Source organism: Typopeltis vanoorti, chromosome 24, assembly GCF_054136105.1.
Source record: "Typopeltis vanoorti isolate ZY-2024b chromosome 24, IOZ_Tvanoo_1.0, whole genome shotgun sequence".
NCBI lineage: Eukaryota > Metazoa > Arthropoda > Arachnida > Uropygi > Thelyphonidae > Typopeltis > Typopeltis vanoorti.
This window is the reverse complement of record NC_143572.1, coordinates 47,714,340-47,742,320: the sequence shown is the minus strand read 5'-3', so window position 1 is coordinate 47,742,320 and position 27,981 is coordinate 47,714,340. Positions and strand designations below refer to the sequence as shown.

The 27,981-nt window shown below is 35.7% G+C and overlaps 2 protein-coding genes across 2 annotated transcripts in view; one reads left to right on the top strand and one right to left on the bottom strand.

The window, feature by feature from the left end:
• The window catches only part of LOC150093165 (trypsin-1-like), a 379,787-nt gene that overhangs the window by 74,623 nt on the left and 277,183 nt on the right, over positions 1-27,981 (bottom strand). The window lies entirely within an intron of this gene.
• On the top strand, positions 81-27,518 carry LOC150093171 (uncharacterized). The gene is made up of 7 exons (XM_090414169.1): positions 81-161; positions 12,438-13,521; positions 13,825-13,904; positions 15,825-15,925; positions 19,846-20,114; positions 24,394-24,548; positions 27,357-27,518. The coding sequence occupies exons 1-7, from the start codon at positions 81-83 to the stop codon at positions 27,516-27,518; spliced, it is 1,932 nt and encodes a 643-aa protein (XP_090270295.1).

Below are 27,981 nucleotides of genomic sequence, written 5' to 3'. Positions count from 1 at the left end.
CCTTCAGAGAGTATCCGGAGACAGTCGCTTATTAATTTCTGGAAGCACACGCCGTATTGCTTCCGAACAACTGGCGATCAATGGAACAACATGGTTGCAATCTGGATCAGCTGGAGAAAAAGAAAGAAGGTACACTGTATTTAGAAAAGAACGCAAATGGGGTAAGGAAATTTGACTAAGGGTACATCGAATAGAAGAGATTTTTGGTTTACACGAGATGCAAAATCTGAGGACCGCAAAAAAAAGTACCATCTCCCCCTACCCCCTTGGGACAGATGGAACGATGCAGAATTTACTTCATAGAGTGTTACAATTTAAATAATTTAATTAATTAATCTCCCTGAATGTATAATATTAATTGTGTATTCAGTGAGATGTTTAGGAAAAACGCAATATTTTTACATTTGCGTTTTTTAATATAACCATCGTTATGGAAAAATATCCCCGACAAAATCAAGAAATCCTAGGTACTTGTTGAGGAAATATCTTTTTAAAAGTCAGCTAAGGAGTTCTTATAATGTTATGATAACTTTTCTGATGCTAAGTCTGAAGACGATTCAATTCTGATAAATAAACAGCTAGTGTTAGGATTAAGAAGATTGCCATCAGCTGTTTTGTATACGCCTGCAGAGATGTACTCACGTGAGGTAGAGAATTAAAGGATTAGCTCAGGGATTTTCAACGTATGGCCCGCGGAACTCTTTGCCGTGGCCCGCCGGCCATTTTGAAAAAATAAATATAAAATAATTTCAACGAAGCCCGCTGGCCACTAAGCTATACTGCGGTATTTAGAATTGTCAGATGCTTTCCAGATTCACAAGGAACGCTGTGCATATGATACTTTACATAAAATCCTATAAAAATAAATATTAAACAGACTCGCTTCTTCAGCCATCTACCAGCGCCAAGCGGTACTTACGTACTTGTACTAACGTCGCGAGTGCGCTGTCTAGTGCCTCCCAGATACACCTCGAAGGTTCTCGATACGTCGTTATTTTCATATAAATACAAGAGGATCTCATCCACAATCAGTCAGTCGTGAACAGTGTGATATTCGTGTATAAGCTCACGCAGGTTCGTCGTGTCAGCCATAGCCTATTGTGGTTTTATATTGCTAGACTTTTTTCATTAGTGTGAGACATATTCAGTGGATAATAACCGTTACACGGCTATTTCGGATCATTTTTGGGTTCACCTTCCATCACTATGGCGTCTACGAGTAAAAAGGGTAAATCAAGTGATTCTTGTCGGGTTTTTAATGAAATGCGGACCAATTTGTACTTTTTTGTGCCGATCGACGATAAGCCGGTGTGAGTCAGTGTCAGTATCAAAAGAATACAATATAAAACGACACTATGAGACAAAGCAAGCATCCAGTTTCGATCAGCTTCAAGGGCGGCTTCGTATGGACAAAGTGAACCTTCTCCAAATTGATTTAAAATAACAGCAGGTACGTTTTAAAAGGCAAAGGGAAGAGAGCGAAGCGTGCGTCAAAGTAAATTATGTAATGGCTGAAAACATTGCTAAAAAATCAAAAGGCTTTTTGAAAGGCGAGTTTGTTAAAGAGTGTCTCATCGCTGATGGGGATATTCTGTGCCCAAATAATAAGGAAGTGCTTAAAAAACCGAGTTTATCTGGGATAACTGTAGCACGACGTGTCGAAGAACTTGCCAATGACATTGAAAGAACTTTAAAAAAACGGTCGTCCGATTTTACGTCATATTCACTTGCTTTAGATGAGGGCACGGATGTGAATGATACAGCACACCAGCTATCTTTGTCCGTGGCATTGATCAACAATTCACTGTGACAGAAGAACTGCTAGCGTTCGTACCTATGAAGGGAACGACGAAAGCCACTGATATTCTTGAAGCCACCAAGAAAACGCTCCAGCGTTTCGACCTCAGCTTAACCAACCTCGAGGGTGTGGTAACTGATGCTGCCCCTACTATGGTGGAAAAGAAAGAAAGAAGGGTTTGTTGCGCTGCTACGAAAAGAACCGAAACTAGAAGGAAAAGATTTCTCCATTACCATTGCTTAATCCACCAGGAGAATTTGTGCGTGAAAACTGTTGGATTCGAGAATGTCATGAAAGTTATTGTGACTGTCGTCAACATTATTAGGGCAAGCGGATTGAATCATCGTCAATTCCAAGAATTTTTGACCCAAGAGTGCGAAGTGGATCACGGCGATGTGGTTTGTTATAGTGATGTACGTTGGTTGAGCAGAGGGAAGGTTCTTAAAACAGTCTTTGACTTAAGGAGCGAAATACAGCAGTTCATGCAGACCAAGGGGAATCCGATTGCGGAATTTAACTAATCGAAGTGGATGACAGACTTTGCTTTTGTGACCGACATCTCGTTGCATATGAATGACCTAAATACGCGGCTACAATGCAAAGATCAACTGGTGCACACTCTGTTTGATCACGTCAAAGCTTTTGTGGCCAAGCTCAAACTTTGGGAGGCACAACTCGCAAAAAAAGACTTAACTCATTTTCAGCTTCTGGCTGAGCCCAACTGTTCGTCTCTTGATGAATACGTTACAAAATTAGCCGTGTTGCGAAGTGAGTTCGAAGAGAGATTTAGTGATTTTCGTAACCAATATTCTTCTTTAGATTTATTTTCAATGCCATTCAGTGTCAATGCTGCCGAAATACCAGGCTCAGTACAAATGAAGCTACTTGAACTCCAAAACAAGTCTTCTTTGAGAGAAAAATTATTCAATGTGCCGCCCTTGCTTACATTTTACAAAGACTACATTTCTGAGGACGCATTCCCTAATCTTCGCCGGCATGCTTTGAAGATGTGCGCTTTGTTAGGAAGCACATACTTATGAGAGCAGTTCTTCTCCAGAATGAAGCATGTGAAGTCTAAGACAAGAACTCAGATTATCGACCAACATCTCGAGAATACTCTGCGCATAGAGACTTCCAACATTGATGCCAACATCAACAAGCTGGTCAAGGAAAAGCATCGCCAAGTTGCCCATTCACATCGTAATGTCAATGGTATTGATATTGTATTTACTTATCATGAAGCCGACTCCTATCTACGTTCTTAAAGCTGAGTTTGTTTATTTTTATAGGATTTTATGTAAAGTATCAAATGCACAGCGCTCCTTGTGAATCTGGAAAGCATCTTACAATTCTAAATACAGCAGTATAGCTTAGTGGCCCGCGTGTTTCATTAAACTTTTTGATGCGGCCAGCACTGTCTGAAAGGTTGAAGACCCCTGGATTAGCCATTCCCAAAAAGATAAGACTAAAACCATGCTGCTTATTTTCTTTGGGAAACAAAATGTTATAATAAGAAACAAATCAGCTGGTATTCTAATTTCTTATCTGAAAACTTCTTTAAGATTCTCCTGATGAGAACAATGAAATCAATACGAACTCAGAACCTGGGCCTATTGTAATCATTATATAATCAATGTCATAACTTAGTTTCAGTCTTTTGAGGCACTTTTAATTGTCTTATTCCACCTAAATCTTAATGTTATTCTGGATGTTTTTTCTAGCCATCCTGGCATAAAAGTTTCGTTTTGCTAACCTTTCCTCCCTTATTCTGTTTAAGTGACCTTTGATGAGAGATTAGCTCTATTCGGACATGCTTGAATGCCAACAAGAACTAGAGATATCTGATGTCTCGAGTTCTATAATCAATTGGTTCATTTCTAAACGTGCTCTCAAATCGATAAGTCGAAATTAATTTGAAACTTTTTACACTATTGAATTTAGTGTTTTAGCTTAAAAATCATTTAATGCCATTTTCCCTTGAAGGCAAGTGGTCGAAACTCTTTTATCCCTAATTAACTTTTAGAAATCAATGGGTAGACAATATCTACCATTGACTGTCACCGATAGATGATCTCATCACTTATAATGATTTAAAGACATCGAGGCAAGAAGGGGGCAACGACTGCCACCATCTTGTGATTGTAAACTCTAACAGTATGGAACCAGATAAAAATATGAGTGGGAGTATCACAAATCTTTCCAGTCGGCAAACCATGTTCTTGTACTATCTTCAGTTCAAAGTGCTAACTTTCGGCTTACAGGATGTATATATTGTTTGTTTCATATAGCTGTAGTTTGGACCATTCATTCTCTTATGATTTTCCCGTATGATGTTTCAAAATCTGCGAAACAAATAGTGATCATTGTTATTATCGTCATGATTTGTATCTTATTTACCTTAAAGTAAGAATCACACTCTGACAACTGCTATTTTCCCTGATCTCAGCTTGTTTTTCCTTATTTTCTCTTTCACAAGTTTGTCATACACTCCTTTCTGGATGCCATTTAAATTCATAGTCTTGGACCAGCTTGGCTAAGGTTGAAGAATGGCCTAACCAACTCCCTTTGGGAAATAAAAGGCCTTAGAGAATTTATTTATTATTTATTTAAATCCATGTTTAGCATGGATGATGAATACAGTGTGTTGCACAGAATTATCCAGTGGCACAGCGATAAACTTTGTAAACCTAGCAGCGATGGAATCAACAGGTGGAGTGCAGTAGATTTTCGCATGTGTATTCCTACTGATCAGACAAAAATGACGAAGATAGTATATCTCATCAAGTGTTTCCAACATGTCTCGTGTGACAGAATTGATGGGACACATCACACCTTTTGAATTACCTGAATTCAAATCCGGTCTGAGACACGCGAAAAGATTTAGGAAGGCTTTTTCAACCGAGGGAGAGTTTTTCACTCAAGCCTCGTTCGGTTTCACTTTTGTGGGGAAGAAAAAAAACAACTGAGTTTCTATGAAATCAACATTGGTCAGTTAAAAAGCTGTATTTCCTGCATCCTAGACGATTAAAGCGCAAATATTTTCATTCAAAGGTCAGTCTCGCTTCCGACTATGCAATGGATTGAATAGTTTAAGATATATGTTAAGTTTAAGTTTGAATTAATCCAACCGTAAGGTACATTGTAGTTATGTCATCTAATTGAATTTTGAACCAGTATTTAAGTATATCTATAAATGACCAGGTGGGGCTCGTGCATAAGCACTGTGGAGCTGCAGCACCCCCTAATTATAAATTACAAATATAAATAAATTAATTAATTTATTTATATTTGTTTGTAATATTTAATTTATCCTCAACAATCCTATACAATTCTCTTATTTTGTATAAAAAATAATAAAAATCCATCTTGTAGCACTTAGGAGAGCGAAGGACGCTAGCGGCACTGTGTTTACCGCAGTGTCATTACTATAGTACACCCACAGATTCGAGATCTTTCGACACTTCTGTGCATGTCAACAGAAGGAGAATTCATTCCGATAATAGGATGATCAATCTGTGGGATGAGGTGTTTATTATTACACGTCGGAAAATTAACTTCTCTTTTATGATCATTGTAGTTTTTAAAGTGTTAACTATATTGCTTGTATAACAGTTGGAAAATTTTACCTATAAAGCACGTGATTTCGCGTGTTGGCAACCAATTCGTACGTCCTTCATGTCTTTCTCCCCTTCAGCATGAATCGATTATTTTTGGCAAGTCTCCAAGCGAAGCTCTCTAAAGTGTGGGCATACTATAGGCGAGCAAGCATACACACGTCATAGTGAGATGCGAGCTATTAGCATAATGCGGCACTGTCCATCGCGCAGTTCCACTGTTGTTTATATGCAGTTTGCGCCAGTAGTAGAGTGTTCGTAGTGCTATCGTGTTTACTCCGTCTCTTGAAATATTTGGACATTACAATTAAAGACATAACATTTGTTATAGTTTTTATTTTAGAACATTATTGGGGTTATGATAATGGATTTTATTTTTAAGTAATTTTGAATTATACTAAACTATAATTTTTTCGATAATAAACAATATTTTTTCATGAAACAAAACAAGAGGAATATATTTTATTTTTAAGTAATTTTGAATTATACTAAATTGTATAATTTTATCGATAATAAACAATATTTTATCATGTTTATTTTTTTTTAATTTTTACATATTGATATTTTATCCAAACAAGTATACACTATATGTTTCGAAAATTGCAGCACTCCCACGATTTCAAGACACGAGCCGCCACTGTAAATGACAAATAATGAATGCGATAGACAATGACTTCTTGAAGGAAGGTCATCCCACTCCTCAAATAGGATTGATAACGCCAACCTAGATTATTTAGAATCTAAAGAGGCAATTCCGAATAGTTGATTACACTACGTGATACATTTGTATTCTTCAAGGAAAAGAAAGAGAAGAAGCAGTGTTTTCTTGAGTCATTACTCGGAAGGTAGGCCTAGTTACTTAACGAATTTTCTTTGTCGGTCAGTTGTTCATTGATCTCTTTGTTTTCCGGTGTCTTCTCATTGCTCAGCGATTGCTTCCTGTTCATGTACTTCCAGTGAAGAAGGGCTAGACTGTCCTTGTTTTGTTTTCCTCTTTAGACAACCGACTCCGCTTCAAGCTTGTTTACATCTCATTTACCAGAACGCACTGTTTTTATCTTGTTGAGTTGTCCTCTTTTAGTAGGAATATCCCCCCCCCCAAAAAAAAAACAGTTTAATATCCTTCTGGCTCAGTCCTTCTCTGCATGGTTAATCGCTAGGAGTATTGATTTGTTTTACTTATATATAGTTTTTTTTTTATTATCATATCACTTAGACTCCTGTCATATGCTGTGAAGTTGTCTTTGTTAAAGTTATCTGAAGTTATCTCCAAACTGTATACATTTAAAACTTATGAACAGATAATAGTTTCAAACGGATAATAAATTAAAATATTAATCGTACTAGCATTGATTACAATAAGTGCAACCGAAGGAAAATCAAAATGCCAACCACTCTTATTTAAACACTAAACATCTGACAGTGGCCTATTCACCTCACAAAGACCTTGCCCATGGCCGTGTTCCGTTCGCTCACGTCCCATTCAGTTGTTCGACTGCATACAAGTTTCCTGAGGCTCAGGAGAATAATATCAAGTGTGCGTGGTTTCTCAAACCGGTAGAACCAATCAGCGCCCTCTACCACAGGACTTGCTTAGAGGTAACTAGACCCGCTTATGTTTGGCTGCACCTTTGGAGCATTTTTCTTTGTTTAGTTCGACAGTGAACGCCACTGTTATTGTTGCTTAGCAACAGAGGGTCATGCGCATGCCAAGACAGTGCTCATTCCTGCTAAGCAGGTAAAATTAAGGATATCAAGGGGAAGGAAGACCCTTGTCCTACTGTGCTCTTTCGTCCCCCGCGGTGAAGTTTACCATGGGTCATTCACTTTTCCGTAGGTCAGGTCATGGTTACTGAGATGATGTCAGGAATTCCAAGAACCCGTACAGACAGGCATGTTGACATTTTCCAAACCTTTACTATCAAGAGCACTGTTTCTCTTACTACTATGCAATAGTTCGGCTTGGATGTTTCTTTGAAGATCAGTAGTGAAGAAATTAGTTTGGTATGTTGACGAAACGGGTGTCATAGCGGTACCAATAGAAAGGCGTGAATGGAGGTCATTAACGAGGTCTCTTTGTCATAGCAGGTTCATGCGTAATGATTAGGTCCAGGCCAAATGGACGGGGCCGGTTTTTGTGTTCTCCCGGGAGAGCGAAAGAGAGAGAAGTTCACTTGTATCGGTACTTGCCCGAGGTATCTACAGGTGGTGTTTCTGAGCAGTGCCGTAGCGGACGGGTTACGGGTGCTGTCCCTACCGTGAGAGCATTTGGGTATTTTTAACTGGAACCTTCACTAGTGCAAGGATTTTAAGGGCCAACAAACAGACCCACACACCTTTTTTAACCACTCCTGGGGGCTGTATATGACCATTCGACCGGAAAGGCCACCAAGCACACACACAAACACATCACATGCACACAAACAAGCACGCACGTACACTCACACACACACACACACTGAGGTGAACTCTTACAACTGGTGAAAGTGATTTATTCGCCAGGAGCACAAGTCGATGTACCTGCGTTCCGCTACTATTGGCAACACCGCCCACCCGATCTCTGTTAATGAGCGGAAGAGTGTCCGACTAACGGTACGCTCTAGCTGAGTGCCTACTCTCTCTCCCCATTCCCTCAAGGGGTCCCTTAGCGCAAGGTAGGTCCCGAAGAGACATTGTAGAAACATGATTTGCATGCCACCAGTCATCAGAATGCCAACTATCATTGAACTGCTTGTCTTGCTAACCGCGCTGAGGATAGGAAAAGGCGCTGTTGGCCACAGATCAGGTAATGTGTTTGTGTTGTTAATTATACATTAGAATAGTGTTTAGCTGCCATTAAGAGCATTTTGAGGTGGATAATTTCTCTAAAGGTCATATTAAATTATTGTTTACTAGATAAATACAATAAAATATTTGTAAATATCTGGACTTTTTTTAAATATTAATTTTTAGTTTCTCTTTTCGTGTTTATTTGATAAACAGTATCCTGTTTTGTTGTGTACAAGTTTAGCTGGTTCTGTGTGAATGTACTCTGATACTGGCTGTGAGTAATTTAAAAGCCTGTGGAACTATAACTCTGTAGGTGGGCCAGCCTCGCTGAACCACTTTTCTATTGAATTTCTAATTGCTAATATTATGTCAATTAGACAACAGATGAGGACAGTGACAAACTGCAGAATTAGAACGAAATTATCCAAAGACTTTCAGTTTCTTGACCTCTCATTCATAGATGTTTTTTGCTTCACTCTTTTCAATTAAATATTCTTCCCCTCTCTCTTCTTTGAGTGGAATGACCATCACATTGATCAGTGTGTTTATTTTACAATGTTTCTCAAACGATTTTTATAATAATTTATTTTAAAAACACTTTCGCATGTAATGGAAAAATTCTCTATTATTATTACATAATTTCACATAATTCAAAATTATTAAATTTAAATATGTTTAAAATAATTTTTAAAAAATGCAAAATATTTAAAAGAAAACATATATCTGACACCTGAAGGTTGCCTGGGTATAAATATAGAATGATTATAATTTATTTAATGCTTTATAATAATATTCTAGTTGACTTTCAGTTATAATTAATTAAGACACTTTTTTTTTTTTGTATTTCTCCATTGTATTTATTCAGAGACTTTGAAAAACATGAACATCTTAACTCATAACTACATTTCTCAAACTCCATATGCGTATCCAAGAACCCGGTTACCATCTTAAACACATTTGGCAAAAATATAACGATAATCATAATAATATCGTATATTTTACTATAAATTTGTGTTTTAATTATTTGAACTCTTACTTTGGCTTGAGGATACAAATCAATGGCGTTGTTCCATGTTGCATTGTCTGCTGATCTAGACTGATAACTAACCAATTGGAGTCATTCAAATGAATGGATAATATATAGTATACTATCCACTGTCAGTTCCCGATCCTGTACCCAATTTCGGATAAAACACATACACATTTGCACAATTACTATCAAGCTATGCTGCTGAAGATAGCATCAATAATATCATTTAAAATCTGGCTGGTCATCTATGAGTGCTCCACATAAAGTAGTACAGAGTTTAAGAATGCCAGTATGTTTCCTACAGAATAGAATAGAAAACTGATCGGGAATTTAAAGCCATTTTCATTTTTTTTTTTGTACAAAGGGTTATCACTTCTTCAACAAATGAAAGAACATTAAGAAGAAATACAGACAGAAAAATTCAGGAAGTAGCTGTTAATTAATTATGATCAAACTGGGTTTTATCATCCATCTGTGAAAGATTTGCACATATATATATATATATATATATATATATATATATATACGATTACAAGTGAAAGATATTATCCAATATTGTATCGAAGATATGTGGGCAAACAGGTCGAAGAATTATTTCATTTTTTTTAATAATAACAATAATCCGTTTATTTTTTTCTCAAATAAATTACATGCATGCATGTACTCTAAAATTCAGTTACTAGTATCTTTCTCTGAAGTAATCAGCAGGGATTATAATGAATTAATATTACGATTTGCATATTTGATACAATTGATATAAAATATAATTTATGTATAATTATTGTTATTTACAGTAATCATAATCATAGTATATAACGGTAATGATTTACAGTTATTATGTAGTTTACTTTACGAAAATAGTATATTTTTAATTGGTGTACATTTTTGACAGAGATCAATACCTTGCAGGTTATATACATTTATACAGTTAACACGTCGCAATTTCTGTTCAGTATAAAGTGGTAAGTGGAATAACAGCAATGACAATATGGTAGTTTATAAGGATAAGTAAGATGCATGTTCTGGGAATGTAATCCTACCGCGACATCGAAGCCAATGCCATAAAGAGAGTGGAACAATAATAATAATAATAATAATAATCAAAGTTGGCCGGCTGTGGCTTAAACATACCAAAGTCATCCCAACAGTTATCGGTGCAATTTCAAAGAAGCTCTCCAACTATTTACAGCAATTAAACATCAACGAAGTGACCCTATATGACCTACAAAAAACAGCATTACTTGGAACAGTTCATATTTTACGACTCTACCTGACAGACTATTCTCAGATTCTTGGGTATTGTTCTGTATCACCAGTCAAATTGTTGTTGGAATGATATGTTGTTTTGACTGTGTATCAGTTATATGCATAAAGTAGTAATAATAATAATAATAATAATAATAATAATAATAATAATAATAATAATAATAATAATAATAATAATAATAATAATAATAATCAAGTTATTATGTGTACAAATATATATCAGCAAATGGGTTAAGAAAAAATTTTAACCAATAACTTCTTGTATGTCAAAATTGATAAAAGTTTCTAAAAATGATAAGCTACGATGAAGTTCGTCTAACGTCAGTCTTCATCTTACAAACAATTCTGATTTTTCTTTCTTTGCATTGCATTTTAGGCCTAAGTAACTGGTTGTATACGAACTTGAGTTGTTTTTACCTACACGTTTTCGAGACTATTGAGCTGATATGAATTCTTAAACAGATAGTTCTGTTTACCTTTTACTCAGTTAATGGCATCTTCCTGTTTCGAGAGTACAGCTTTAACTCTGAGCTGAATATAGATTTTGTAATCAGTAAAAGAAATTTAGCTGTAAAAAGGAGGGGGAGGAAGAAGATGGGTAGCCCATCGAAAGAGGACAGTAGAGCCTGTTTAAGTCATCAACGCCACCTCGAAGACACGAAACATTAAGTTCGTATTAAAGTGGCTGACTTCCTTAGGTGTGTGTCAAACAGCTACATTACCCGCTATCGGGTGAATGACCGGGCCAAGTTAGGCTGAAGGACAGGATTTTTGGGGTCGAAGAGGGAGTAATATTTCCGCGTGCCAACAGTAGTAAGTGCCGCTATTCGCTTCGGGCGATTGCTCATCGGAACACTGATAGGATCTGGTGACGCCGGGTAGAGTGTCTGAGTTTCTCTGATTGGTGATAATTATAGGAAGTGAACGGGAAATTGGATATTTTTTTTTTTTTTTTTTTACAAGGTGGGGATGCCAGTATCGTTTTCTCTGAACTGGGTAGAAACCAAATTGCCACCTTTCTAGGTTTTTCTCTTTGTGAATCATCAAGCAGGTCGGTCACCTTATGTAGAATAACGGTTCACAACTACTTTCTTGGAAGAAGTCGAATGACTGGTCAAGTAGCAAAACAATATCCTAGACGATTGCTATCACTGCAATCTTGATCGTCTTTCCGTATCCTCTACTCCCCACCCAAAAAAAAAAAAATAAATAAATAAATAAAATAAAATAAAATAAAATCGCCGAGAAAGAGAGAGAGAGAGAAAATTACCCATAAGCTAATTAATATACTAATCAACAGTACTACTTTTATTCCTATAAGGCCACTACTTGCTCAAGTTCGCTTTTGTAGTTACAATTTTAGGATAAGAAAATGATAAAGATATAAACGTAAAAATTGCAAAATATTTAAAAATAACAGGTGTAATTAACTCTATATTTAAACCAAACCTAGTTCAAAAACAAACCAGACTAAAAGTATACAATACATTAGCCCTACCAGTCTTAATGTATGGAAGCGAAATCTGGACAATAAAACAAAAAGACAAACAAAGATTAACAACAGCAGAAATGAAGTTTATGAGAAAAACTGCAAAGTATACCCTATTTGATCACAAAAGAAACGAAGAAATTATGAAAGAATTAAACCAAGAATCAGTAATAGAAAAAATTTAAAAATATACACATAAATGGATGGAACACGTTCAAAGAATGAAAACAGAAAGATTACCAAAACAAGCCTTAAAGTACAAGCCATTAAGAAAAAGAAAACCAGGACGTTCTCTTAAACGATTCAACGATGACTTCTAAGGCCGGAACAGGCCATGCTACGCCTAAATCCTTGATATGCATGATGATGAATTTTAGGATAAGGTTCTTAGTCTTATGCCAATAAACTAATTAGTGCAATATAAAATAGTATATTAATTACATATATAATTAATTTCATTAATTAAAATAGTTTGCTTTCAAAGTTCAATTCTCAGTTGCAGGTCGAGTGATCAGGCCGAATCCGTGCTACAACAGTTATACGAAAGAAGAAGGAATCTGTATGTTTGCTTGGAACTGTAACAGAGCAAATGGAACTCACTTAACCTTCTGTATTGATAGGTTTTACTTTGGTAGTTGCTGCAAGCTGCAGCCAGGTGCCACTATTGACACTTTAGAAATCACTAGTAACGATATTAGTGATCATGATGATAATAACGATGTTTTTCCTTTGCCAACATCAACATCCATCGTTCATCAGTCTTCGACGATTACAGAAATATCTTCTTCAGACACAAGTCAGAGACCATTAACAAGTCCATGGTTTCCTCCAGGGCTTTCTACTTGGAGACCATTCGAAAATACTGTTCCCAATGAAGTAGCTTCAGAAGAATCTACTGAACCTACGTGGACAATTGTTGTTCACGAAAGAGAAACTACTGGATGGACTTCTCCCGAAAATTCTTCCACAACCTTGGAATTTTTCTCCACATATCCACAGACAGGAACACCAACTTCGGTGGAGTCGTTTAGGGAAGGTATAAGTACTGGAACGATGATGCCTTCCACCAGTGAAAAGCCGTTAACCATTTTCCATGAGACCACTTGGAAAGACAACATCACCGTTGAGTCCAATGATACTCAGACTACAGTGCCAACAGAACGAGACATCATTTCCACTAGTCAGACACCCTGGATAACATCCACCCAACATAATGAAAGTGAATCGACTACCATAGAGTCAACATTGACTACTAGACTGCGACCCGAGACAGTAACACTAACAACCGCAAGTGATGCCCAGCAACAGACCATCACAAGGTTTCCAACCACAACACCAACAGAAAGAAATGATTCTCCTGTTACAGTGACACAAGAAGAGACAATATTGAGTGATCAATCTACAACCTCCATCCACGTTACCGATTCCCCAAGCACCACATTCGAAGTGACCAGCCCCACAGCACTACCAACCACTACATCGACGGTCAAAACTACGACTTCTTCTGCAGTGCCTATCTACTCTACCCTGACAGATCTTTTGGACTATAGACAAGGTAAGCTTATGGTACTATTCACAAATAATATACAGTATTTATTGTTATTTCACAAAACACAGAAATTATGCAGAGATCGTGAATCTCTGCATAATTTACACAGAGATCGTGTAAGAATGGGCCATCTGAATCCTCCGCACATAAAACGAGCTATTTAAGCTTTTGCATGTTTCTAATTTCTGTGTTGAATCAGGGAATATTTTCTCTTTACATTTGAATAACAATTTATTTTGACAAAAAGAAATATAATCATCTCACTTCACAATGCTGCATGATTAATAAGTATCTTGTCTTCTATTGCAGTATGTGGAAAACCTATACTGGGACCACGGGGAAGGATTGTGGGAGGAACCGACTCCCACTTTGGTGAATGGCCGTGGATGGTAAGTACTCATACCTCGTACATATCGAAAGATGTGGAAAACAAATTTACTTATTTAGAAAAAATGCTAAATGCTAAAGAACTGAAAACTCTGTAATACTGTTTGGCTGATGTCTTGAAGATTATGTAATCTCAAATCTATTTTCGGGTGCAACTCATTAAATTTGATATGAGATGACCAAATGGAGTTTCCCAGTGTTGCACTGCATTTATATTAAGATTCACAGTTGCGCTGGAATTTTAAAGAAACCCATCTTGAAATAACTTTTACAGTTGCCCATAAAGAAGAGTTGGGGAAAACATTAATCATTACTTGTTTAAGTTAAGGGATATTACATCCCATATAGTTTCTTAGCCGAATAAGAAACTCAAAGAGTTTCATGCCGAATATATTAGAAACTGTATAAAGTTCGGCGATTCCAAGCGTAAGCAAATACCTGGATACTGCAGCACTGATCCCAAAGGGTAGTGCAAGCTGGGGCAACTCGTGGTAGAAGTGGAGCAAGCTCCGATCACTATTCTTGATATTTGCCCATAATGTGAACTTAGCTCCTAGGAACTGTATTTTTGTTCACATTATGAGAGAAGGTCACTACCCAGACCGGTTTCGACCTTTATTGAGGTCTCATCAGTGAGTAGCCAGACCTAGTTAATATCAAGTTTGTAGCGAACAGAACTTGTACCCCTTCTACGAGTATTGCCGTGAGGTGCTCTAATAAATTATTAGATATGTGAAGAGCCAAAGGCTTCATTTCGGCGACATATAACTTGTTTAAGTTAATAAAGGTCGAAACCGATCTGGGTAGTGACCTTCTCTCATAATGTGAACAAAAATACAGTTCCTAGGAGCTAAGTTCACATTATGGGCAAATATCAAGAATAGTGATCGGAGCTTGCTCCACTTCTACCACGAGTTTCCCCAGCTTGCACTACCCTTTGGGATCAGTGCTGCAGTATCCAGGTATTTGCTTACGCTTGGAATCGCCGAACTTTATACAGTTTTTACTATATTCGGCATGAAACTCTTTGAGTTTCTTATTTCTGCTAAGAAACTATATGGGATGTAATATCCCTTAACTTAAACAAGTTATATGTCGCCGAATTGAAGCCTTTGGCTCTTCACATATCTAATAATTAATCATTACTTAATTAACCGTCCAGTGTCAAAATATTATAACTACCACCCTAATAGTTCACAAATCTCTCTCTTGCTGTTGGAGCTGAAGTTCCTCAGTGTGTTATGGACTCTAATAAACCTTTAAACAGAAGGTATGCTTGTAGTACGTGCTCAGGATTGCATCTTGTCGATCTGGGATTCAAACGCTGGCTTTTTCAATCCACGCAAATCTCAGAGTGTTCTATGGGATTCAAATCTGGAATTCGGCGGTCATGGTAACAACTGGAAGAAACTGTTGTGTCCTGAGAACCATTTTCAAACGATATTTCCTACAGTGGCATGGGAATAGCCCATGATCCTGCTGATGTATGCTCATGATGTCATGTATGCTGGTTTTCAACATGACAAGATTCTTTCTGGAGGGATCGAACGTTTCCCTGTGAAGTTATGAAAGGGGGGGGGGAGTTATAATCTTCTGATTGGACTGTGCATGCCAAAAATTCAAACACTTGTTTCGTGTATGCTGCTCCTTAATTTCTACGATGAAGCTCTTCAGCTTCAACATTATGATAATGTCTTCAAAATATTTTCTTCCAACTGTTCACAACTGCAGCAATTGGTTCATTACTTCATGAGGGTTCTTTTAAGCTTTATTTGATTAGTTCCACGCCTGTTGTTCCCTATGTTATATAGAATAGATATCATGTATCATCCCGCTGAATTTATTATACTCATATTTTTGAATTATACCAGCGAATTGTCGCCTTCATTAAATTCTTAAGATGTTTTTCTTTCACATTTCAGGTATCCTTGCGACAGTGGAAAAAGAATACGTTTTTACACAAGTGTGGAGCTGCACTATTAAATGAATTCTGGGCCATAACAGCTGCTCACTGCGTAGAAGGGTGAAATTTCTTTTACTACATAACGTTTTATCTTCTCTTTTCTTTAGTATTCACATTACATCATATACTATTAATTGCAATGCACCAGAAACAAACAATCAATGTTTTCCAAAGTATACATCACATATACAATTGCTTTCACCATATCCGAATGAAAATATGCATCCATAAAATATATTTCAGCTTAACCTTTAGACTTATGGAGACATCGTTCATCATTCCAAGAGTTTTAATTCCTCTGTTATAGAATGCAAAAGACTGCCAACAAAGCCATTTCCATGAGGCTAAGATTACGTCGCTTCTGTAATGTTGACCAGGAAGATGCCATCATCACCAAATCAAAAGGATTTCATTGGAAGCTAGATCCGGAGAAAGCAGTAGATGATGGACCTGCCCTACCACTAGTGATCAAGGTGTTGATGAAACAGGTCGGTTGTATGTGAGATCTGATGTCGTCGTGAGGCCGAGGTACTTAAGACTGCTTCAAAAAGTGAACGTTTCCTTTGGATGGTAGCACTCTATTCGTGTGGGGTTCCTCCCCGTTCCTCGACCGCCCCCTTAGTCTATACCGACTGAGCTACGAAGGCTCGATAGCAGCACTCAAATGATACTATGCAACCATATGACACATGCATTGCTGTTTCAATGATATATCAAAAGCATTGTTTTTACTGATGGTTTGAAGTGGTAGAAGAAAGAAGGGATGTTCGACGCTACATTGCGATTTCCTTTCTAGTATCAGTGCTGTAACCAAGCATTAAAAAAAAAATCAAATTCACCTCTACAAATGCTCCAAGATAAATGTGCCGCGGCTGCTAGTTGATCTGCATTGATGCCACCATATCTGATGTTAGACTAGTGAATGGTTCCTATGAAATGTGAAGATCGTCAGCAATGTTCTTGAATTTCATGCTACTGTCGCTTTGACATAGAATTTGCGGTAAAAAGTTTTGGGCGAAGTGGTTAAATCTCACTGTAATGTGCATAATGTTCATCTCTTTCTATGGTCAAGGACAGGCATTGTGAATCCGAAAAAGGTATGAGGCCTCACTTTTGCTGCTGAAGACTACGCTACAATTATTTTTCTTCGGTGTTACGTTTTTTAATGTTTCCATTACAATCTGTTCTCCACCTCCTAGTAAGATATCAATATTTTTTTTTATCAGTGATTGTCTCTCAGGAAGGCTCTACCTTCCTCACAAATCTTTTCGAAAGTTAGTTTTAACTGGATTACGGTTTTGCTTATGCATTCACTTCTGTGAGTTGTTTGGGAAAGGGCCTTCCACACACACTATAAAAAGAAAGTCTTTTTTGAAGAATTTCGTAAACAGAATTAACTTGCACTGGATTGCCACTTCATGGACAGTCTCCTCACTTCTTAGAATACATATACGGGCTTGCTTTGTAATGTCGTCATTCGTCGTTACGTGCATGGTCGTCCTGAACATCCTTTATCATGGACACGGTTTGGTGGTGATTAATTTCAAGATCCCTGTTACATCTTCACCCTACAAAAATTGAACCAAAGCGCATTATTTTTTGGTGCATGAAATCGGCAGGACCATACTGCTCATTTCCTTTAAAAAAGGGAGAAAACATCTATAACGACTTTTCGAATGAAAGTAAAAGCAGGCGAACCAGCCAAAACATACATGTATATTGATAGACATAGCATGACTATGAAGACAGAATTAACTACACTTGTCATCGAGCAAAAGTAGGTTTATAAGAAGGCCATTAATGGACCATAGTAGACCGCTGCGCCTATTATTATATAATTAAATAACACCCATTTTTTTAAAAAAAAATTATGCTATCACAATAACTTAAATGATAGGCGGGAGTGTCGTAACACACACTTGGTGACGCTGGTGCCATCTATTACAATTCACATTTAAGTAGTTTTTTTAACCGTGTACATTACAAGATTCTTAACATTTTTTTCAACTTAGTTACAAGGTACATAGCAAATGCATTTTTACGAGTTATTTTCCTTCTGTCACTGTTATTATCTGGTATACGAAAGTGTCATAATTTTCGATTTTTTTTAAATTATTTACAACTAATAAGAAATACAGTTATATTACAGCTGGGTATACGTAATTTTGTCAGTAGTTCTTTGTTTTACTTTGTACAATTTCTTGTATGCTGACTTAAATATTAGCTACTTTGGCATATTTATAAATTAGATACAATATAAGTTATACATCTATTTGAAAAGTATCTTTTTTTGCATATTATATTTAAAATAATTTATTATTTAATAACACAAATCGTTTTCTAGCTGAATTCACTTTGATACGAACACGTTAACAACACAATAAATGAAAATCATGCAACAAATAGAAGGCAGAGTTAAATGCTTCAAAACGACTATTTAAAATCAATTTAAATATATTTTTCACTTGTTTTTGCAAGATACAGAGATACTGAAGCAGTGAATAATTGGATTTGTTCAGCAAATCAAGTGAAATGAAATAGATATAATTTTAAAATTTATAACAGAGTATGAATGCGCGCGAAAAAAGGAAGATATTAAAAATGAAAGACGTTTGTAGGTGGATCAGTACTCATACCTTCAAAGGAAGGTATGAGTACTTTTAAATTACATTTATTTCAATTATTATTCACTTCCAGTACGAGAATAAATTGAAAATAAAAAAATAACTTTTTTTTTTATTTTTTAAATTTTAAGTATTGTCATGTTATGAGTATTATGTCCTTTTCACAATTGTTCCACCAGGTGGGGCAACATTGCGTTTGCTGTTACTATATTGGCAAGATGGCGTCTCTCTGTCCTTGTAGATACCGGACAATGTTTTCTTCTGCGAGTTTAGAGGTCCCACTTCGGAAACGTTACACTAAGTGACATTTATCTGTCTCTTATAAAGGAGGATTGGATTGAATTAGAATTATAGCCCAAACAGCTCTGAGGCTATGCCACCAGTGTATTATGTCTATCAACTGAATGTGTTTCTTTAGTGGTTTGCTGGTTCGACGCAGCAAAAAATTTCGAGTTTCTTGGATGAAGACTCGTGAAACTGGCTAACTCAAGTTAAAATGTCTACATAAAGATTCATCACATCCTCGACAGAATTCAAACCCACATTTTCGAACCAAAGGACAAATGCTGTTGTCCATTCGGAGTGCGCATGGAAGTACCTTATAAGAAAGATGATTAAGAATCTTTCATTCCCAGTGACATCAGATATACTGTGTATTTGTCCTGAAGTCTGCGGGAAATGTAAATCTTCTTTTTTTGTATAACGTCCTTAAAAATTTGATTAATACTAGCAAAGCAAGTTAGCCAAGATGATTTCTTTTTTATCCTCAAAGTACTTTAACATCAACCCCAGTTTGTAGTTCTCGGTCGACTACAAATTTCCGCACTGCTGATATCCGTCCGTTCAGGTTTGAATTCTCGCATCATCAAGCGTTAAAAATATATTAAAAAAACTTCCCACTTCCCATATAGAGCATCATTCGATATACATCGCTTGGTATGACATTATGGGATATTTACTGAACTGAAGTATATCAATTAAAAATGTTGGCAAATGCATTATCCTTTCCTTTTTTTGAGCAAGACCAGTCATTGCTCTATTTAAGGAATAATTTGCGTGACTTAGTATATCAAAAATTGTCGATGACTGTTCATTTATTTGCTCTTTTACTTGAGTCATTATAAGCTTTGAGAGCAATACTGGTATAATTTAATGTTGCATTCTGCATTCTACGTAAAAGAGTGACAAGAATTGTTCTGTTACAGTTATTAGAATTGCATCTTAAATTGCTCAACTAACGTAAAGGTATATAACTTATGTAGGAACATATGTACTTTATGTAAAGAGCTTGCATAATAAAGATAGATCGATTAATAAAATATTTGTTCTTTTTCTTATTGTTATTATTATTCTCAGTGTCCTGACCAACGACATCCTTCTGAGACTGGGAGAATACGACATCACCCACGAAAACGAGCCTTTCCCTTTTATCGAACGAAGAGTCCAAATCATAGCTTCGCATCCCAAATTTGACAAACGCACCTTTGAATACGACTTAGCCCTTCTGCGCTTCTACGAGCCCGTGCCATTTCAGATGAACATTCTCCCAATATGTGTGCCAACTGGGAATAAGACGTATGTGGGCAAAACCGCAGTGGTCACCGGCTGGGGAAGACTTTATGAAGGTAATTGTATTTTATTATTATTATTATTATTATTACTGGTCATTTATTTAAATTGTAATGGAGTGCTCCTAATACAAAAAGATGAAAATATTGGGAGAATAGTTTCAACTTTCTTTTAATTGAATGTAATATAGTACAAGTGGCGCCACAAGTCCTAGCGGCCACGCAAAGAACTATGAACCTAAATCTAACCATCGCTGCATAAATGATGAAGTGTATTGCAGATTTGTCAATTAGCATACAAATTAGCAACGCATGAACTCAGCATCTCTATTTAAGTAAGCTAGTCGTAAAGATACTTTCACGGGAAGGGAAATCATTTCTATATTAGATATTATTACTAGAAATATAGCGAATGTGTCATAAAAATTGAAGCGAAACAAGTTATCTGTTAATTAGAAAAAACTTCACACTACAGCAGCTTTGGAAGTGATTCGTTGTACAACGTGGATAAATTAAAAGACACTGATCTTAATATTTCGGACAAATTGAAAACGAAGTACAAGTTTTCCGTTATCTGAATTTTTATTTACCTGATCTTAATTTCTTTTTTTTTTTTACGAGATTGCAGACTACTGAAAATTTAATGTATTTATTATTCATAGCTTATATACTTCCGGATCAGTTATGTTCATTTTTAACTGCATCAAATATTAATTAGTAAAGTTTTTTTTTTATAATACATTTTTATGCCACGCCCATGATGATAATACAGAACATTTATTCTTATCAAAAATATGCAAGTATTTACACTAAAAACAAATATTTTGCTAATCTCATAAAATTGAATTCAGCTGTCGTTAAACTCCCAATGGACTGAAATCTTAAACTCAATACTACACACTGAAATCTCCAAGATATCCACGTGTGTTCAAATTCATTCTCTTTATAATGCATTTAAAATTCCAATCCGCGATAATTTAATTAGCAAATAAACTTCTCTTCAATTTAGGAGTTACATGAAATATTTTCAGATTTTTTACATACTAATATTTTTCTTTTAAATTAGCAACATAAAAAACGAACTCGATATAAAGAAAATCAATCAAAAATCAAAATAAATTCCAGCTAATCAGTATTGGCTGGAACTAATGGCAAATAAAGCAATTTAAAAGACTTATGGCTCTGAAACCAATTTTTTATGTGTCTGTTAACTGCGTGTGTTCTTTTGGCCGGGTTTTCTGTTTAGCTGGTTGAAAAACTTGAATTCCTGGAAGAAAAATGCCGCTACCGCCTTCAGATGCATCGTAATGCGATGTACTAACCTGATAGAATCCTCGCCGGTGTTTATGATGTTTCAAAAAAAATGTAATAATTTACTTTTTTCCCTTCGATTATTATCTTAATGAGAGACAAAAACGGATGAGAGTTCATCCCCTCTTTTTGGCACATGAACTTGCTCCCTTTATTTCAGATATCAAGAAACTGAGAACATTGCAAACAGAACACAGTTTGTCAAACGGATCATGGTCTCGATGAGTTGAGTTTCACCATTATTTCAATCCATCGATTGAAATGTCGGAGTTCTCGAGGTACTTTGAAAGCTTGAATTTTGTTTTGTTTTGTTTTTTTTTCGAGTTGAAGGTGATTGAAACCAAACGTTAATGGTAAGACGACCATAGAAAATGTTCTAGCTACGTTTAAAGAACCAAAATAAGCATCAGAATTAATTTGCAAACTCACGTTTCAAAGAAATCTTTGATATTAAGCTATTAGGAAATAGAATATTCACTTATTCAAAAAAAAAAAGGCCATTCAAAGTATTCAGTTTTATTTTTGAAATTAGATAGCAATACATTTTTGATGCAAAGTTAAGAAAGACAACAATCTTAGTTTTCTTTTTTTCTTTGAATGACCATAATATAGAAATTCGTATGGAATACAACTGCAATCCGTAAACCTATATTACTTAAGCCTTAGCAAACAAGCCTTAAGACACACACCTCTCCAAATCACGTGTATACAATTATTGTAAGATATATTCATGAAGTGTTTTATTTCTTTTTCGACAGATTAAATACAGGATTCTGTGTATGTAAATTTAAAATCAAATTTAAATAATTTCCTATAAGCACTTATTACTCTCATATACGCTCTGCATCCTATTATCTTCCATGATATTTGCCTTGATTAAGATAATCTTACAGGTTTATTCTACCAAAATATTCTGAGCAATCTAATCCTATTTTCTTTTATTTTACAATTCTTTATTTTTTTTTAATTAGCATAACGTGAAGTAGGCCAAAAAATCCATCATTCTCATTACAGAAATGCGAAATGAAAGTGAATACAGACAAAATTTCAACCATTGGCAAAATGAAAAACTAAAAGCTCTGGTTGTATGTATGATAAAACTTCTAAATTTATTGTAAATAAAACATATTGGAAATGAAATATGGATTATGTATCCATTTACGTAATTACCTATTCTGTTTTAAATTTCTCTGATTGTTTCTCACTTTGTTCTAAGAGGAATAAAATGGTAGAAATAAATATTCTGCAGAAATGCAGGAGCGCTAAGTAATAGGAGAGCTGTCGTTGTCGGTAATTGTATTGGAACTGTTTTCGCCCTAGTGGAGTAAGTGGAGTAAGGTCGAATTACGTTTGCTAATTTGAAATTGCCGACTACAAGTGGTAAGTGGTAAGTAGCCAATAAATGGTAGCTAATAACCCGAACTTTTAGAGTTCTTACGCATCATCCAGCTGACAACATGCAGCCACAAACCTGTGCCTGCCACGAACAGACCCACAGTGGACGGAAAGCGATGTAAACAACAGAAATTCTGGAATAATTTTAGAGCTCAGTTGAAAAATGCACTCTTGTCAGTAGATCTACGTATCGCTAAAGAAGTGAAGGACTTTAGTGCAGACGTTAGCAGATTACCTTATCACTAAAGCAAACCGAAAATTACTCTAGAAGTAATAGATTTAAATCCACTGAGTATGACAGGCTTGTAGACAGAGGGTACAAATCTATTAGGCTTGTGGTTACGACTAATAGAACTTTCGATTAGGAAAGAGAGATGACTAGAGTCTATCTATTTTTTGTAATCTCAGAAAACTGGATAGCAGGGGAAAAGAAAGCTTGCTACCTCCATTTGAGATAGTCTAAAGATTTTTTTCGTGTCGTTATCAGAAATGAACCCGGATGTTTACCAGTCAGTTAATATTACATACTTTTTTTTTTGCATTTAAGTTTCTGTTATGCTTTAGACGTGTATGTACAAGCAGGTTCATCTCCTTCCTATTTACGTTCATGGGAAGTTACTCGTGATATGATCCCATTTTCCTGTATTATATATTTTTTCCTTATTCGAGTGTAAGAATGCAGTTATACGAGTATTTGCATCATTAGAGAATTGCTCGTTTTTGTTTTACGCGACCTAATAAAGCTGCATTGTTTTGACTAGGTAATCGGGCCACAAAATGTCAATGTCTGAATTTTGGGGCATTTAACAACAAATGCTGTTAAATGCGGTTAAGATTAGTTTTTTTTTTATTTGTTTCATGGCAATTTGCGTAATCGGCATGGTTGATTTTTCCCAGGAAGGAAACGAGGTTTTCTTTGCTGTTCTGTTTGGAGATAAAATGTGTTTTGTTGAAAATAGCTTTTTTTTTTTTTTCTGTGTGGCAAGCTGCATTTTTAAAGTGAGATTTTCATTAAGATTATCTCTTTTAAATTGACTGACGTGAATGCTATCGTGACTGTGGTCGCGTTCATTCAAATTATGTTTAATAGGTTGACTCAAATCAAGAATGCCATGATACTGCGTAGCTACATATCATGGTCAGGCAGGCCATCCGGCAAACGTCTGATCGAAGGAAAATGTTCCGTAAAAAAATGCGCGCCCTGAAGCTACAAATAGAATTCAAAATAAACATCTGGTTAAATGGTTAAAATCTCCTCCATGAAACTTAACCAAGATATTGCAATGATTAATAATAAAATAAAGCAATGAGCAGCCCGTTTCGTACCATCTGAAAAGTCAGATATATTAAAAAGTAAATGCAAGTGTACATAAGTTCTACTTCTGTTGGTAGCATTCAAAATTTGAAGATCCACATACTAGTGGAATTGAAAAATTCTGGGAGGTGGCATCATAGCCAACATTCGACCCTATACTTCCTGGCTCACGACAGTGTTCATTCATTATTTCTTGTTTCGTGTAAAATAATAATTTAAAGCTTTGTATAGTAATAATATCTGTCCAAAGATGTATTCGTCCTATGAGGTCTTGTGCGATATGCAAATTAATGTTTATGATTTGTTTGTTTTCAGATGGTCCATTGCCTGACGTTCTACAAGAAGTCAAAATCCCCATACTTCCAAACAAGCAATGCGAAAACATGTACAAAAAAGCGGGCTTCAACGAGCACATCCCTGACATTTTCATCTGCGGAGGACACGCGGAAGGAGGAAGAGACTCGTGCGAGGCAAGTATTTCGAGACCAATGTGTTGTTCAGTTGAAATTAAGTTCATGGGATTTGCAGATAAAATTTGTTTTGCGAAGCAACTTTTCTGAAACTGCACAATGTTTACTAACTGCACTGTTTTTCACTCCTTTTTCTTAGTATTTTCAGTTCTAGCATTTTGAATCGGTTGTAAATCCAACCAGCACACCAATTCTTTGCTATACCGCAGTTTTCCCCAGTGCAATCAAGGTTCATTTTTACACACCCATTTATTTAATCGCTATTAGATGATTCGTAAATGATTCAAAACTAGAATATTTTAATGAACGGTTAGAGATGTATGAAAGATGTTACGATGCCTTTATAGATTTTAAGCTTTTTCATAATTCGGGTATGCGTATTTTTGTTTGAAATACGTCTGAATAAACCAGTGCAATATTAGAGCACTGTGGTTATCTGTTGATGACCAACATTCTTCGGATTCTAGAGTGAAACCGAGATTTTCACATCAAAGAGCAAATGAGTTTTATCCTAATGTCCCTGAATTACAGCTCCATCTTATTACAATATAACTTAGAATCTTTGATACCGCGACTCAGTAATAAAACGTTATAAAGACAGAGCGATATTTAGCCATCGCTAAGACCAGGAAAGTTATTCGCGTAATACTCCACTTTATTAATGCAATATATAATTGCGAAATTTTATATTTATTAGCTCAAGATAAAGCCAACTGGTTGTAATATGCCAAACATATCTCCTGTTAGAATATATGCACGATAAAGGGCTTAAAATGTAGATAGAATGAGAGAAAGAGAGAGAGAATGTCAGAAATTCAAAACGAAAGCATTTCACCTTGAATTAGCAAACATATATACTTCTTTTACGAGATTTTCTTCGGCGAACAGTTCAACAGATATAGAGCATGACGCAGAGGGACAATTGAGAATCCTATCCAGGATAATTATAAGCTTACAAGTTCAACCGGGCCGAAAACAGTTGGGCAGGAAGGAAAATTACACAGCGTTACGTAGGAATAATCCGCAGAATCTGGAATTGTTTAGTTGCTAGTAATGGTCACAAGATGGCAACACTTTTCACACCACCTAGAAATCAAAACATCTCAGTCCGTTTCAAGCGAGCCATTTTTAAGGGAGAAAAAATGAAAGAGGTAAATTTCATCTAGAAAATTACAAACAGTACGCATGATCAGGAATGAAGAGTTCAAATAGTTAGTTCATTATTATAAAATTGAATTTCATATCAACAAATCCTCATACAACAAACCAACACAAGTAATAGACAGATAGATCTATCAAACACTTCAACTGTGTTCATGACTTTTAAAATATTTTAAAATATTGGAAAAACATTTCATTCTTGAGCTGTAACAACAAAATAAAACATTCTTCCGATAATCTCTTTGTAAGATGCTTCTTCTCCGGACATTAATCATGTGAAATGCATCTTCTAAGAGTACTACGTCGTTTTTTTTTTTTTTTTTTTTCATCCAGTTTGATATAAGCAACGGTTCGTTTATTTGTTTAACTGTAGTATGTGCACTTCTACCAACAGGAGTTTATGTGAGGTATGCATTTTTTCCCTAATGAAAAGTAAGTTCGAAAAAAAAAACATCTGCTCAGCTTTAGTGTCCATTTTACACTGGTCTGCAATGTAAAAGGAACGCCAAAGCTAAATAGAAATTTTTGGTTGATGGAAATACCGTCTTCTTTGAGACTTACGAGATGCGTGAAGTTTTAACTTATGTAACCGTATCGCTAGAATTAAAATGGCGGACTGTGGTCCAGTGTTAATCCTTTTGTTCAGTTCCATAATAATGAAAATATTAAAGGAATATCCTTTCCTTCATGCTTACACGGTGATCAGAATACATCATGAAAATTATTGAAACAACCGTGTTAGAGTAAAACTTTAATTTAATATAAACCAAAATAAACACTCGACGTTTGGACCTTCACATGAAGGTCATCATCTGGAGTATACACATATATGCAAAGAAACAAGCTGCCCTATAATCTATATAGTATGCTAAAGTTACTGATCAACCGTTAAAAACTAATGGCCTGACCTCTGGTGGAAAATAAACCCCTTACTACATCAAAGCTAGAGTCCTGTTATTATTATTATCTATTAGTAACATATTCACACACAAAAAATAAATAAATAAATAAAATAAAATAAAAATAAAAAATACTTATGTAAGTATTCATATAAATGACAACAAACTGGTATAGATAGTGGCCAGTAAAAGCTGAAAAATTGCTTAGAGTCCTAAAGTCAGAGTTTTCTGGAAAACTAAGTGGGCTGAATGTGTGCCATCCAAATTTGTGGGATTTTGTTAAGATTAGTGTGGTTAATCAAAATTTTAAAGAAACTTGTGAAATTGTGTACATATGTGTATACTCCAGACGATGACCTTAAGGTGAAGGTCGAAACGTCGAGTGTTTATTTTGGTTTATATTAAACTAAAGTTTTACTCTAATACGGTAGTTGTTTCCATAATTTTCATGATGTATTAAACTGAATACTTTACAAAGCTAATTCAGAACTAAAAAGTAGGTTTGTTGTATCAGACTGAGAGATGAATTTTATCTCAATCTAAAGATATTTACAAACATTCACAGAAGGATTTGAACCTACAGCATTTTGAAGAATAGAGAAATTATCTCTTAATTTGTAAATATGAATATTTTTAGCTTTTTCTCTTATTAGCCAGTAAATCACAATGGACGGTCTACAACACCGTCTGCTCACTACTGTTTTAGATTATTCTCGAATAAATTACTTTACAATATTATTTTTTCTAGGGAGACTCTGGAGGACCACTTGTGATTCAGGAAGATAATGGCAAATGGGTGCTCGCTGGCATCATATCATGGGGTATAGGATGTGCGCTTCCAAATCAGCCAGGAGTTTATACGAGAATAACCAAATTCGCCGAATGGATCAACCAGATTATTGTATTTTAAGTGTCCAGTCCTATGATAAAAAGGACTCTCTATTGAACAGTGTCATACCAATCGTTAAGATCTCATGGGACCACGCCCTGTAGTTATAATCCATTTTAGATTTCATCGTAAACCACATTTATTTGGGGTTCATTTTCATGCATTCTTTTAATGTAAATAGGTACGGTTTATTTGCAGTGAATAAGAAAGTAGAGCAGCGAGATTCGCCGATGTTGTTCACCTGACAAGTGATTCTTGGATTAGTGTTTAAGTAAATTGCAGCTAAGATTATCATTGTTCAGGTGGTTGGCAACTTTTAAATGAAGAAGCGATAACATGCGCAGAAAGATGAATCGTTCCTTTGTCATTACTGCAAATACTCACATAGATAACCACCTTCACTCATCCACACACACATATTAATATCATTAATAATAAGCATTAACCGTCACGTATTTAAATCAGAATTACTAAACAAATTCTC

Excerpts from the sequence above, each read along its gene's own strand:
- LOC150093171 (XM_090414169.1), top strand. The coding sequence starts at position 81 with ATGGAACAACATGGTTGCAATCTGGATCAGCTGGAGAAAAAGAAAGAA. Across the intron at positions 13,905-15,824 it reads TTGGTGAATGGCCGTGGATG|GTATCCTTGCGACAGTGGAA; the intron begins GTAAGTACTCAT and ends TTCACATTTCAG. Across the intron at positions 20,115-24,393 it reads CTGGGGAAGACTTTATGAAG|ATGGTCCATTGCCTGACGTT; the intron begins GTAATTGTATTT and ends GTTTGTTTTCAG.